The sequence below is a fragment of the Tasmannia lanceolata genome, unplaced genomic scaffold (genome assembly GCF_043159265.1).
Source record: "Tasmannia lanceolata isolate RefF3 unplaced genomic scaffold, GAP_Taslan_0.1 ptg000020l, whole genome shotgun sequence".
NCBI classification, from domain to species: domain Eukaryota; kingdom Viridiplantae; phylum Streptophyta; class Magnoliopsida; order Canellales; family Winteraceae; genus Tasmannia; species Tasmannia lanceolata.
In genome coordinates, this window is record NW_027518697.1 from 18,057,751 (window position 1) to 18,070,236 (window position 12,486).

The following is a 12,486-nucleotide window of genomic DNA, read 5'->3' on the forward strand; positions in this document are numbered from 1 at the left end:
ATCGGAGGGCTAGGATCATCCTACTATCGAAATGATATTTTGAGCATAACCTAATTAAGTTGTGATCAATCAAATGGATGGTTTTGATCATCCTACGGAGTGCCCATATAACACTTTTTTTTTGAAAAAATAATGGTTTTTATCATAATTTCGGTTATTCGGTTAACCGAATTTTTTTTAGATAACCGAAACCGAAACCGAATAACCGAATTTGCAAAAAAAAAAAAACCGAAACCGAGCCGAAAAGGAAAAAAAACCGAACCGACCAAACCAATTCGGTTCGGTTATTCGGTTATAACCGAATAATGAACACCCTTAGCTCCAAGCCACCAAGAAGAGAAGAGAAGAAGTCCAAGACACAATAGCTCTCACAAATAAACGTCAATTCTATTTAATATTCAAAAAGTCCCTTACATTGCTTTCATAAGGTGTATTTATAAGAAAAGAAAATTTAGAAGATAACTTAAAACCTAAGCAACTAATCTCAACCATTCATCTAATCCAAAGTAAACTAAATAATGTTCAAAACTTACCAAAAATAGTAATCCCATAATAGACCTATACCACTTCCTAAAAACACTATGATTTGTGGACACGAACACGACTGTCGCGTGTCGACACGGACACGGAGTGTCTGACACGACAAACCCCCAAACTTCAGAAACGGGGACACGGCTAAAATAGAAAGTATATGTAATCATGATTTGTGGATATGGATTTGTGTGTCCAGTTTCGACATGGAGATGAGTTGTCTAAATGAGGTAAACACAATATTCAATAAAAAAATAGAATGTCACACTTGACACAGTACAAAAACATGTCCACACTCCCACATTAAGTCTAACATTTCCAGCAATACAAGTAAAAGTGTCCGAAGGAGTGTCGAGACGTGTGGACACGTGTGTCGGACACGTGAGTCGGCAATAAATTTGAAGAGTCGGCTCATAATTTGCTCGTCTATGCTTGTAAATCTTGAATCCACGCCCATTGTTGATGTCCCCATCAACAAGCCCAAGTTTAATGGAGTGTGGAAGAACGATTAGCCCAAATTGTCTTACTTCCTATCACGAATTGGAAAGAGATGTTGTAACTCCATGAGAAATCTTTGCTACCAGATTATGAAGAAACTCTTTTTGAATAGTTGTTTTTACTCCGAGAAGGAACTGTGTCAATGGAAGAATATACGGAGAGGTTCGATGAACTTAGTATCCGAAGTTGGATTGTGGAAGATTAAAAACTATTTTTTGCTACAAGACATGAGAACAGAGATTTGAAGGGAGTTGTTGACGGTTAGGTTGTTGTGTGGAGTAGACAAGGCTTAACAAGTAGCTATGAAAATGGAAGCAAACTCCAGAAACCACTGTTTAGACCTAGTAATTAATTCCTTTCTAATGGGGATTTAATTTTGTCCACTAGAATGAGATGTACCAATGTTTTGTCCATTTAGATGTCTCGCTTTGAAAAAGGTGCTACGGCCATTTAATTTTTAAAAATCGTTATTAACTTTAAAAAATTCAAAAAATATTTATAAAAATATAAGCAATTATTATATCAACCGAATTTAACAAAAAAAACATTTCTTACTACTGTTTTCCTTTTTCTTATTTGCGACTTAGTCGAGGAACCATTCGAAAGGAAGCTTTGCTCTGTGGGAAGGCCACTATCTGTCTTTCGGAGGATCAACATTATAATTTTTATCGCTTTACCATGCCTCTTTCCATCATCAGGATCAATTGAGGACCATTTTGAATGCCTACAAAAGAATTTCCTTTGGTATGAGCCAGATGAGAGATAATACCCTCTATGAGAAAATATTTGCATTATTGCCCTCGTTCCCAAAGTGAAGGGTGCCTCATCCAATGGTGACTTCCGCCCCATTAGCTTTGTTGGGTGCCTTTATAAGCTGTTAGCAAAAGTGTTGGCTTGTCGAATTAAAATGGTGATGGCTTTGATTATCTCAAGCAGTCAGTCGGCTTTTGTAATAACAGAGAAATCTTGGATTGCTCTTTAGTTGCTAATGAGGTTACTGATTATTTTGCAAAGACAAGGAGAAAATATATCGTTTGTAAGCTAGATAGGGAGAAAGTATACGATCGTGTTGAATGGCAGTATCTAAACTATGTGATGCTTAGAATGGGATTTGGCTTGAAATGGAGGGATTGGATCTCTAAATGCTTTTCATCGGATTGGTTCTCGGTTCTTGTGAATGGTGCACCTAATAGCTTTATTAAGTCCTCTCGTGGCTTGAGGCAAGGGGATTCACTATCACCTTTTCTATTTGTGATCGTGGCTGAGACTCTTAATTGCCTTATTTTAAAAGGGAGATCCTGCGACCTAATCCAAGGATTTAGCATCGGATAGGAGGCTACTGAGATTTCTCGCCTTTAGTTTGCGGATGATACCTTATTATTTTGCTTCTCGGATATATAGAACGTTTTAAACCAGAAGGCAATTATTCGATGTTATGAGTTAATACCCGGTCAACGCTCCAATTTCCATAAATCAAAGCTTTTTAATGTTAATCTCGACTCAGAGGTCACCTTAGGGATTGCAGGTACCATGGGTTGTAAGGTGGATCATATTCCTTCTTCTTACCCGGGTTTACCTTTGGGTGTGGGGAGACCTAAAAAAGCTAGTTGGGATCCTATTGTTGAAAGGGTGGAAAGAAGGTTGGATACTTGGAAGAGAAACCTTGTTTCTAGAGGTGGTAGACTTACTCTCATAAAGGTAGTCTTGCCTAACATCCCTATTTATCAATTATCCCTTTTCAAAGGCCCTATTAGTGTGACCAAGAGGATCTAGCAAATCCAACGAAGATTTCTTTAGGGAGGGTGAGATAAGAAGAGGGGCATATCTCTAGTGGGTTGGAAAAAGGTAAGCAAGCCTGTAAAGGCGGGTGCTCTTGGAATCAGGAAGGTGAATAAAGTGAACCAAGCCTTGTTGGGGAAATGGTTATGGAGATATGGGGAGGAAGCATCCTCGCTCCAGGTAATGGTCCTTGATAGTAAATATGGGTCCGTAGTGGGGCACTAGGAATACGATGACAAGTACTCTCAGAGAGGATGTACAATTTGGCGTGATACTTTGAGCTTCATTCATTGCTTTCGAGCTGGCACTAGACTTAGCACTGGCGACCGTGTAAGGTTTTGGTTGGATAAGTGGTGTGCTCCTTCCCCTCTGAAAGAAATATTCCCAGATCTGTTTTTGGTGTCTTCTTCTAAGGAGGCTCTGGTTAAAGATTTTTTGTGTGCAGTGGTGGTAGGGTTGTATGGGCTCCTGCATTTAGACGTAGCTTCTTTGTCAGGGAAATTCCTTCAGTGGTCAGATTATTTAAACTTCTAGAGAGCTGTTATATTAAGATCAATGCCTCCGATGTTAGGGCGTGGGTCTGGGATTCTTTTGGAGAGTTCTTCGCAAAGTCCTTTTATTCTCATCTCATGTCTTGTCCTGCATCCCCTATCCCCTGGAATTGCTAGAGTTTGGACTATCCCTGTACCCCTAGGGTTGGTATCTTTGGTTGGGCCGCCATTTAAGAGCGAATTCAGATGATTGATTTCTTGAGGCATAGAAATATGTTAATTGTAAATCATTGTGCCCTTTGCATTGAGGATGGGAATCGGTGAATCATCTCTTCCTTCGTTGCAAATTAGCTAGGGAGGTATGGGGAAGTATTTTGAAAAGTTTGGATTTCTTTGTTGTTTCCTATGGACATTCTTCAGGCGCTTGAGGGTTGGCAATTTTCCCCTTGGAGGAAGAAAGGTAAAATATTATGGAGTATGTCATTCTTAGCGGTCCTGTGGGTGCTTTGGAAAGAAAGGAACGCGGCTCTAATGAGTTTATAGGCGAAAAGTCTCTCTATTTTCAATTTTGTTTCCGTCTTCGATTTGTGGAATGTGTGTGGAGGGAAGTATGTTTTAGTAAGGAGAGGGAAGCTCTTGTGGTGCAAGCATCGGAGGCTCCAGAGAGAGCTGCTTATTAAGCTCAATTTTGACGGTTCTAGTTTTGGCAACCTGGGTTTGGCTGGCATCGGGGGTGTTCTTAGGGATGAGGAAGGAATGGTGAGATGGGCTTTCACGGCTCCTATTCTAAGGAGGCGGAGGTTAGGGCGGTTCATCAAGGCAACAAATTGTTAGAGGGGGTAGATTTAAATTGTTTAGTGGTGGAAGGCAACTCACTCAACATTATCATATGGTTATCCGGCTCTCATTCTTTCCCTTGGCGTTTTGCGGATTTCTTTAATGAGATTAAAGACATTGTGGGATTCTCTAGTATCTCCTTCCGTCACATTAGGAGATCGGCTAATGAAGTGGCGGGTTCACTAGCAAGGAGAGGGGTTCACTTGGAGTCGCTTGAGCTTTTTGACTTTCTTCCACCTTGAGTTATTCTCCCATTTTCTTTGTACATAATTTCTATTCTATCTCCTTGTATTTCTTTGACAATCTTGGTCCATTAATGAAAGTCTACCATTCAAAAAAAGAACAAGAAAATATTTGCAAACCAATGTGTATTGGGAGGAGCTGGGTTTAGGTCTTAAGGAAGTGAGTCGGTTGTTACTATTTAAATGCTTTTGGAGGTTTTGGGAGGAGGGTAGGGGATTGTAGGGCTATGGATATATAAAAGCGGTGGGTGGCAAAGGGACTAATGAGAGTGAGGTTTGTGTGTTTGGAGGACAGTTGGAGGCTGGAGAATGTTTTTAACAGAGGGATTATATTTTTGTTAAGAATTGGGATGAACATTAGGTTGCACAAGGATGGATGCCACCGGAAGGGAAGCACTTCCGTTTATTCTCGTGTTGAATACTAGCTCTAGATAATGACATGAAAATGAACAACTATTATGAGAGCAAAGGTAGGAAGTGGTGCAGGCCCCTACTCTTCACAGGGCATTGAAGGGGGAGGTTTTTTTTTAATTGTTCAAGTGCTCCAGTTCTTGCTGGAGGCTAGATTTTGTGGAGGCTGTGCTCCAAAGCAATTCTATGGTATGGAAAGTGCACAGTAACTGAATTTTCAGAGGTCAAGTGATCCTAGAGCATATAAAGAATTAAATCATTTTGTGGGCTTTGCTTCACAAGTAGTGAGGAATTGTAGGAATGATAATCTACAAAGGAACTACGATGGTGCCATTGTGCAGAGTAAGGAAATAAAGTTGAAGTGGTAGTCAACCAGATTACTCTCTTGCATGTTGCCTCAAATTTTATCAAATCTCTTAACTCAGGGGGACCAATAGTAGCTTTTTCAGTTCTGGCAAAGGACTTGAACTCTCATGATGAGCCCATGCCTTTTTTTTCAAAATGATAGCCAATTTTATAAAATAAGGCGACCGAGGCAGTCAAAGTACAAAGCCAAATACATAGAGAAGAAGAACAAGATACATCAAGAAAGCGGGCATACAAAGAAAGAGAGGGAACTAAGGAGGAAGACAATTGAAAAGACCTAGAGTGTCCTTAGAGACTCCCTCTCTCGCCAAACGATCGGCCACTTGTATAGTAGAGCGGCGAATATGACAAAAAGAGCCTTACTAGAGGCATTTCAGATTTTCTTGGGTTTGTAATATAAAATTTGGAGATTTGATAAACACAATCACGTAGATGAATGGTTTTCATGGAGGATGGAGGACAAAATTAAAGAAAAAGAGATGTGGGTGCCCCCTATTGATTTTCTTTTTCATCACAATTTTGTGAAGCGAACACCAATGTTGACACATTAGCTAATGAGAATTTTGGTCAAATGACACTCAGTTGTTTCTCAATTGTCATAGTGGTACAGGATAGCATTCGGAGAAGCTGTATTCAATTTCCATTATTTTTCACTTATCCATTCTTCTCTCATTTCCTTATTCTACCCTGGTTGTAATTTCTTGATTTTATAAGTTATATTTACTAACTGTTGGAAAAAGGAAAGGGCGGCCCAGTGCACGAGGCTCCCGCCATTGTGGGGTCTGAGGAGGGCTAGATGTACGCAGCCTTACCCCTGCTTTGCGGAGAGGCTGTTTCCATGACTCGAACCCGTGACCACTAGGTCACAATGGAGCAACCTTACCGTTGCGCCAAGGCTTGCCCTCTGCAAATTAAGGAGTTGTCCTCATTTCATATCAATCAGTATCTTGACATGAATTTCTGGCATGTGTGCTTGATGTGGATGTTTGACACGATAAGTCTTCGAAAAAACGTAATTGTCATTGGCCACATGCAGAAAATGACTTATTTACACCAAGAATGATGGGATGCCTCATTTTGTTGGTTCTTGGATGGTTTTACTTCCATAGTTCATGAAAGAATGCAATTCCATAAATTGCCAATGCAACTGTTATCCTAACAATAATGTAAATATGTAATGCATAGTTTCAAACTTTCAATATTCTCTGAATAATTGAAAATTTCTTGAAAGAATATCCCAAATTATTTTGCCCCATCTTTAATTTTAAAATATCCTGAACAGTTAAAAATTTCTAGAGTTAATTGCAAATTTCCGAATTTAACCTATTTTCTGAATAAGACTCAAATTTAACAAATAATTTGTCAAGTTGTCATGTATTGTTTTTAAATCTCATGAGAAATTTCATACTAATGATACATATAACGTACATTGAACTCACATCCAAATGCAACAAACACATGCACTTAACCTTCCTTCCATGCTTTTTTTGTGTCTTATTTAGAAAAATACGTAAATTTATATAGTGGATAAACACATTCTAAATAGATAAACGCTTGCGTTTTTTCCAAAATTTTCCCAAAATCTTCCCATAGTTTCTAAAACATTTGCCTTTCTGGTGTACAATAATGCATATCTAATTGCTATGGAAATTCTGTTTCAAATTATTGACTCTATTTTCTGTCAACAGCACTTTCTTCAAGGAATTCCATGAAGGGCTAGCACTTACTGTCAAATCTTTGCTAAAACATTCAGAGACTTCTAAGGCCTTATTTTTCAGCCCCAGAAGAGGCAATTCATTGGACAGATTTCTTGAGAAAATCAAAGAGATTGGCTTGAGTTATAATGTGGTTGAGAACTATGACAGCAAAGTTTGGAAGCTTCATACGAATTTTCTAACTGATGATGATTCTTCCTGGCCCAATTATGACAAGGATCACTGCTACCCCATACTGGTCAGTATCACTTTCTGAACGTCTAAAATCTTCTTTTACAATCCCATCAAATCCTCCCTTTTAGACATCTGTATTCGGATGCCATCTCAAGGTATGTAATTGCAAGAGCATATTCCGATTAAATTTATTTAATTGGCATTATTGGGTTATACTATTATTATTTATTATGTTTTTCTCAATATGATCTTGTGTGAAAGAGGCTTCACGAGCTAAGAATCATAGCTTTATAACATTCAAAGAGTGAAAAGTCTCAAACTTTTGACTACCACAACTCTGGCTTGGTTAGTTCATTTGTGAGGTTGCTCTGTGTCAGTATATAAAAACTACATAAACGGATTATCACCCGAGTCGAGTTTTACACTGCAACTGTAATACTATAGCATCATTAATCTATTTTTTGTTTGCCTTATGGTTGTGTTTTCCAGATATGGTCATCTAACTGCAAATATACTGTGTTCTGCAATATATTGGCGGGGCCCTGATAGTCACTATACCCATATCCTTATGTTTATAGATTGCTTTGATCAAATACTGATTGAGATTTATAAACTGAAAAGAAAGAAATTTAATAACTGTGTCCGATTTATCTTATTCATATATGATTGTTTTTTTTTTCTTGCTTAATATAGCTCAGTGCATATTAACTTTTGACACAGCAGAAGATTCCTTGTCTTTGCTTTGTTATGAATACACATAAATAATGGGTTTATGTAACCCCCCATGAGTAAACAAAGACCCTCCACCAACAGGACCAAAACTAATTTTCTTAAACTTGTGTAGATTAAGTAAAGGTAGCAACTGATTGAAGAATCTGGGATATGATTGGTCGAGTTCCATCGATATTTAAATGCATCTCATGAAATAAAATCATATCTGAACAGTCCGTTATTTGGTGTGGGAGAGTCAAATCTCTATTCTTTTTGGGCAACTTGCAAATACATTTCGGTGCTTTTTGCTATATTTTTGTATTGAATATAATTAACTGAAACCCTTCACTAATTGAGCAATTAGCTTTGATTTATGCAATGCTTGACCTAGCAAAGTGATGATTCATGTGCATTATAGCTGGGCCGGACCTTGATTGTTCATTTTGTGGGCCCGTAGGGTGGACTCTTCTCTTTGATGGTGGAAATTGGGCATATCATTCCAAACTCTCTTTTTTCCATCTTCCATTTGGACGGTTTGATCATCTTATGATGGAGGATTTTAGGGCATTTGACCAAACAATCAAACATGATGGAACCATCAAATGAAAGACCGAGTGATCCGACGTGTATGATTACAGATATGTTAACGGATCCACTTGATCCACCTATCTGGTTCACTATCCTTTCTGAAGTGCTTTTCGAATCCTACTTTCTGTGCTGTCCATCAGAGTGTCTCATGTCCTAAGTACATTGTACATAGCTAGGGCATGCTTGGCTACCATGAATTCTTTTTCCATGGAGTATTTGCTTTACCCAATGGTGAGGGAGGGTGTGAGAGGGAGAGACATGAGAGGGATTGAGGAGAGGAGAGGATGTGATAAAGCTGAAAAACAAGGAAACAAAAACCATACACTCAAAATATGCTTTGTTTTTCCCTACTTTTTAGTCAATTCTCACCCTATACTCATTCATACCCTCTCAAGGAACATGGTTACGCCACAACTGCTATTTCTGTCCATTAACATTCGGATACTTAGGTTCCATAGACCATATGGGTACATTGGCACCCCTAATTTCACCTTTCCCTCCAATAGTCTAAATGACTAAAAAAGAGAATAAAATCTTAGCTCAATGACTTTCTTATGAACGCTATCTCATCAAAAAGGAAAGAAAAATTAAAAAAAACAACTAACAAGATTGTCATTGCAACAAAGGGCCTCTTTTGACCATGCCAACAACCATATCATACTCGTATTCACATTGAAGCAAACGCTTTTACAAAAATCAAATGAAGAGCTCACTTTGCTTTGCTTTAACTCCGCATAACAACCACTCATATTTCTAACAACAAAATACATATGAGTTATTTATAAACAAGAATACAGTATATCTGAATCTGAAAATGGGTATTAGTTATTACATAGGAATTTTTGTCAACCTTTCTAAGAATGCAAAACCCAATTGCCCCTCAACAAAATGCTACAGATTTGAGTGCTTGGAAGGGGGCTGACTCCATTAGAGAACGAGGGGAGAATGAGCTACATGAAAAGGAAGGTGATGATGATAATAGGAAAAATAGATGCAGTTTGATGAATGGAAGAAACCCTTCTAGCATTTGAAAAAGCCAAGTTTGCTAACAGAGACTGATTTTCCAGCATCACCCCTGGTGTTCCTCCACCTGCTGCTGTTCTTGGAGAATCTTGGGATGATTTCTGACTGTCAAAAGCAAAAGGAAATAAAGCAAATTTTAGGAGAAAGGAAAAAAAGAGGGGACATGGAACAAGTATCTATGAAGCTTTTTCTCTTTAGCAGGTTTAAAGAAAGAAAAGAGAGATCCACTTTCATAAGAGTAATAACTTCCATTAAAGAAGAGTAAAAGGAAAATGATTTAGTGGGGGGCAAGCTAAGAATAAGAGGAATGAAAGAAAAGAAAAGGAATGAAAGAAAAGAAAAGTAAAGAAAAAGGGAAATGGTATCAGCACAACCATGTTTCATAATTGCACAAACCCAGCTTATCTTTTCTTTTTTAATTGGCTTGTGAGGACTTTTTGGGAACTGCAATAGCATCTGAGTTAGTGAAAATACTAAAAGGCAAGATGAGTTAGTGAATATATCAAACTATGGTTGTGCTATATCATTTCCCAAAAAATTCAGTTTCCATTTTATACATCCTTAGGATATTTAAATGATAAAAAAGGTCAAGAGTATGGAAATCACAAGTGGTTCAGCTAAACCAAAGTAAGATAAGAAAAATTAGGAAAAACCCCAAATTTTAATTCTACCAAAAGGGTCATGAAAATTCACAGTAAAAATATTAGAATACACCCTTTTTAGATTTGTTTTTCCTCATAACTCCAACAAACAGTAAGAAAACCAATTTGAGTGAAAATAGAAGATAGAAGAAAAAGGACATTTTGATCCTCTTCCCTTACCTTCCCAGACCAGGACAGAAGGTAATCTCGTAATTTGCCCCCGTACACGTAAACGTACTCGTAGCATCATCATAAGCGTAGCTATACGATTTTGGGCACGCAGACTTAAACATCTCCGAATACACAGATGGCCGGCAAGTATTCGGCGTCGAATACTCCCCACTACAACAAAATTCAGGCTTCCCGAACGCCTCACAAGCGCTACGGCAAGCCTCTCCATCTCCCACCCTCAGTTCTGGTGGGCAATGCTGGTTCAAATCCACGACACATCCTGTCGCTGCACAATTCCCGGTCCCACCGCTCCCCGTGACGATCATTGGAAGATTGTAGCCGTCCACAAGGCTAACGTCGTAAAAATCCTGGGTACCTATTGAAGTATAAATGAATAAATAACACCCAACTCTAATAGCGTAAGCTTTTGGACTAATTGGTTGTTTCACATGGTAACAGAGCTATTGCCTCACGCATGTCCTGGGTTCAAGCTTTTGGAGTAATTTGTTGTTTCACATGGTACCATAGCTATTGCCTCACGTATGTCCTGGGTTCAAAACCCAGGGCCACCCGTGAGGGGAGTGTTGAAGTATAAATGAATAAATAATACCAAGTCTAACAGCTTAAGCTTTCGGAGTAATTGGTTTTTTACATGGTACCAGAGCGCTATTGACTCAGGCCTGGCAGGCCTGGGATCACACCTGAGGGGGAGTATTGAAGTATAAATGAATAAATAACACCAACTCTAACAGCTAAAACTTTCAGAGTAATTGGTTGTGTCACAGTACCGGACCCAAGTGTGAACTCGGCGAGTGTTGCCGGAGGTATGGCGCCCGCGCCATTGCACTCTATTTGGCCGGAGCCACAATCGCCGGTGGAGCAGCTGCCCTGTCCGGAATTGTCGAAATTGCACCCTGTTCTACCCCAAAACCTTCCGGACCAACCCGTCGGAGCTTGGAAAGATCGAGAGCTTGATTTGGGTAGCTCGAATCCGGTGGTATCTGACCTTGCGCTGCCGGAATTTGAAAGAATCCCCGGCCAAACCGTATAGTCGCAGTTGTTTGAAAATGTAAATGTAGCACTAGAAACCCCTGCACGGAAAGTGTTGAAGTATAAATGATTAAGTAACACCAACTCTAACAGCTTAAGCTTTTGGACTAATTGGTAGTTTCACATGGTATCAGCTCGTTAAGAGCATTTAAATGCTCTTGGAAATATTAATTTTACACATTGTTTTGAGACTTTAACACATGTTTTGAGACTTTTTTTCTTTTAAATCAAAAAATGTGTAAGATTAAAAAAAAATTGTGTAAAATGATGTTTCCAAGAGCATTAAAATGCTATTCAACTACTCCCCTAACTCATTAGTAAAACCCATTAACAAATAACCAGCAACTCTTTCATATAAAATATCCCCCAAAAAAAGAGGGGATTAAATAACACTACAACTTAAGCTTTTAAAGTAATTGACAGTTTCACAAAAAGAAAAACCCAACAAAAATTAACAAAAAATTGACTGTAAAAAATGTAGATTTTCAGATGTTCACCCGCAGAGTGAGAGTGAGAACTCTCCCCTACCTTTGACAATGATATGGAAAACAAGGCTAAGAATGAGATAGGACAAGGTATGCATGGTTTTTCTTTCTCTTCTCTTTGATGGGTCTTATTTTCTCTCTCACGTGACTTGTATCTGATATGACTCTTTTGGGTTTTTCTGCTTATCTCTCATTTAAGAGTCTCCCTGTAAGAAAAGCTGCATTGGTTGAAAGATTGGGTGTTTGTTTTGGGTATTTGGGATGAAGATAAAGGAAGAAAAAAGAAGGAAGAATAGGAGAGAGAAGGCTTTCAGTGAGAGAGGAAGAATATAGAACAGATTGGGAATCACTCATAAAGTATCTTTGCATTGGAATGGGGGAGATATCTAATCAGCTCCTTTGTGTTTTTATAGACAGAGTAAGAACACCACGCCCTCTCCTTACAAGGTTCTTTTAATCCCGTAATTTAATTCTTTAAGTAGTTTATTGAAAAAGAAGGTAAAAAATTACATGATTGCCCTATTGGCAGAGAATGGTGGAACCTGAAATGGGTGTTTTATTTGAGTTTTTAAATGTTGTGTGGCTGTCTAGTCCGGTATATTTCAAAAAGTACTCTATGGTATATGGCCTACCATAGGATGATCCAAACCGTCCATTTATTTGGCCACAGCGTAAATAGGTTGTGCCAGTAAAAAAATCATTTCCATAGGATGATCCTAACCCTCCGATCTAGTGACGGACTGTACATTATGGAAATCTCTATAGATCGAAGG

The 12,486-nt window shown here is 38.6% G+C and overlaps 2 protein-coding genes across 2 annotated transcripts in view; one reads left to right on the forward strand and one right to left on the reverse strand.

The window, feature by feature from the left end:
* The window catches only part of LOC143855022 (S-adenosyl-L-methionine-dependent methyltransferases superfamily protein), a 43,523-nt gene extending 36,006 nt beyond the window's left edge, over nt 1–7,517 (forward strand). The window contains exon 7 of the mRNA XM_077365178.1: nt 6,844–7,517. Coding sequence (XP_077221293.1) covers nt 6,844–7,126 — 283 coding nt within the window. The 3' untranslated portion in view covers nt 7,127–7,517. The remainder of the gene's footprint in view (nt 1–6,843) is intronic.
* A 1,511-nt stretch (nt 7,518–9,028) lies between these two features.
* On the reverse strand, nt 9,029–12,134 carry LOC143855023 (thaumatin-like protein 1). The gene is made up of 4 exons (XM_077365179.1): nt 11,757–12,134; nt 10,967–11,269; nt 10,188–10,554; nt 9,029–9,471 (listed from the first exon to the last, which is right to left on the reverse strand). The coding sequence occupies exons 1-4, from the start codon at nt 11,809–11,811 to the stop codon at nt 9,294–9,296; spliced, it is 903 nt and encodes a 300-aa protein (XP_077221294.1). The 5' UTR covers nt 11,812–12,134; the 3' UTR covers nt 9,029–9,293.
* Between the last annotated feature and the right edge of the window lie 352 nt (nt 12,135–12,486).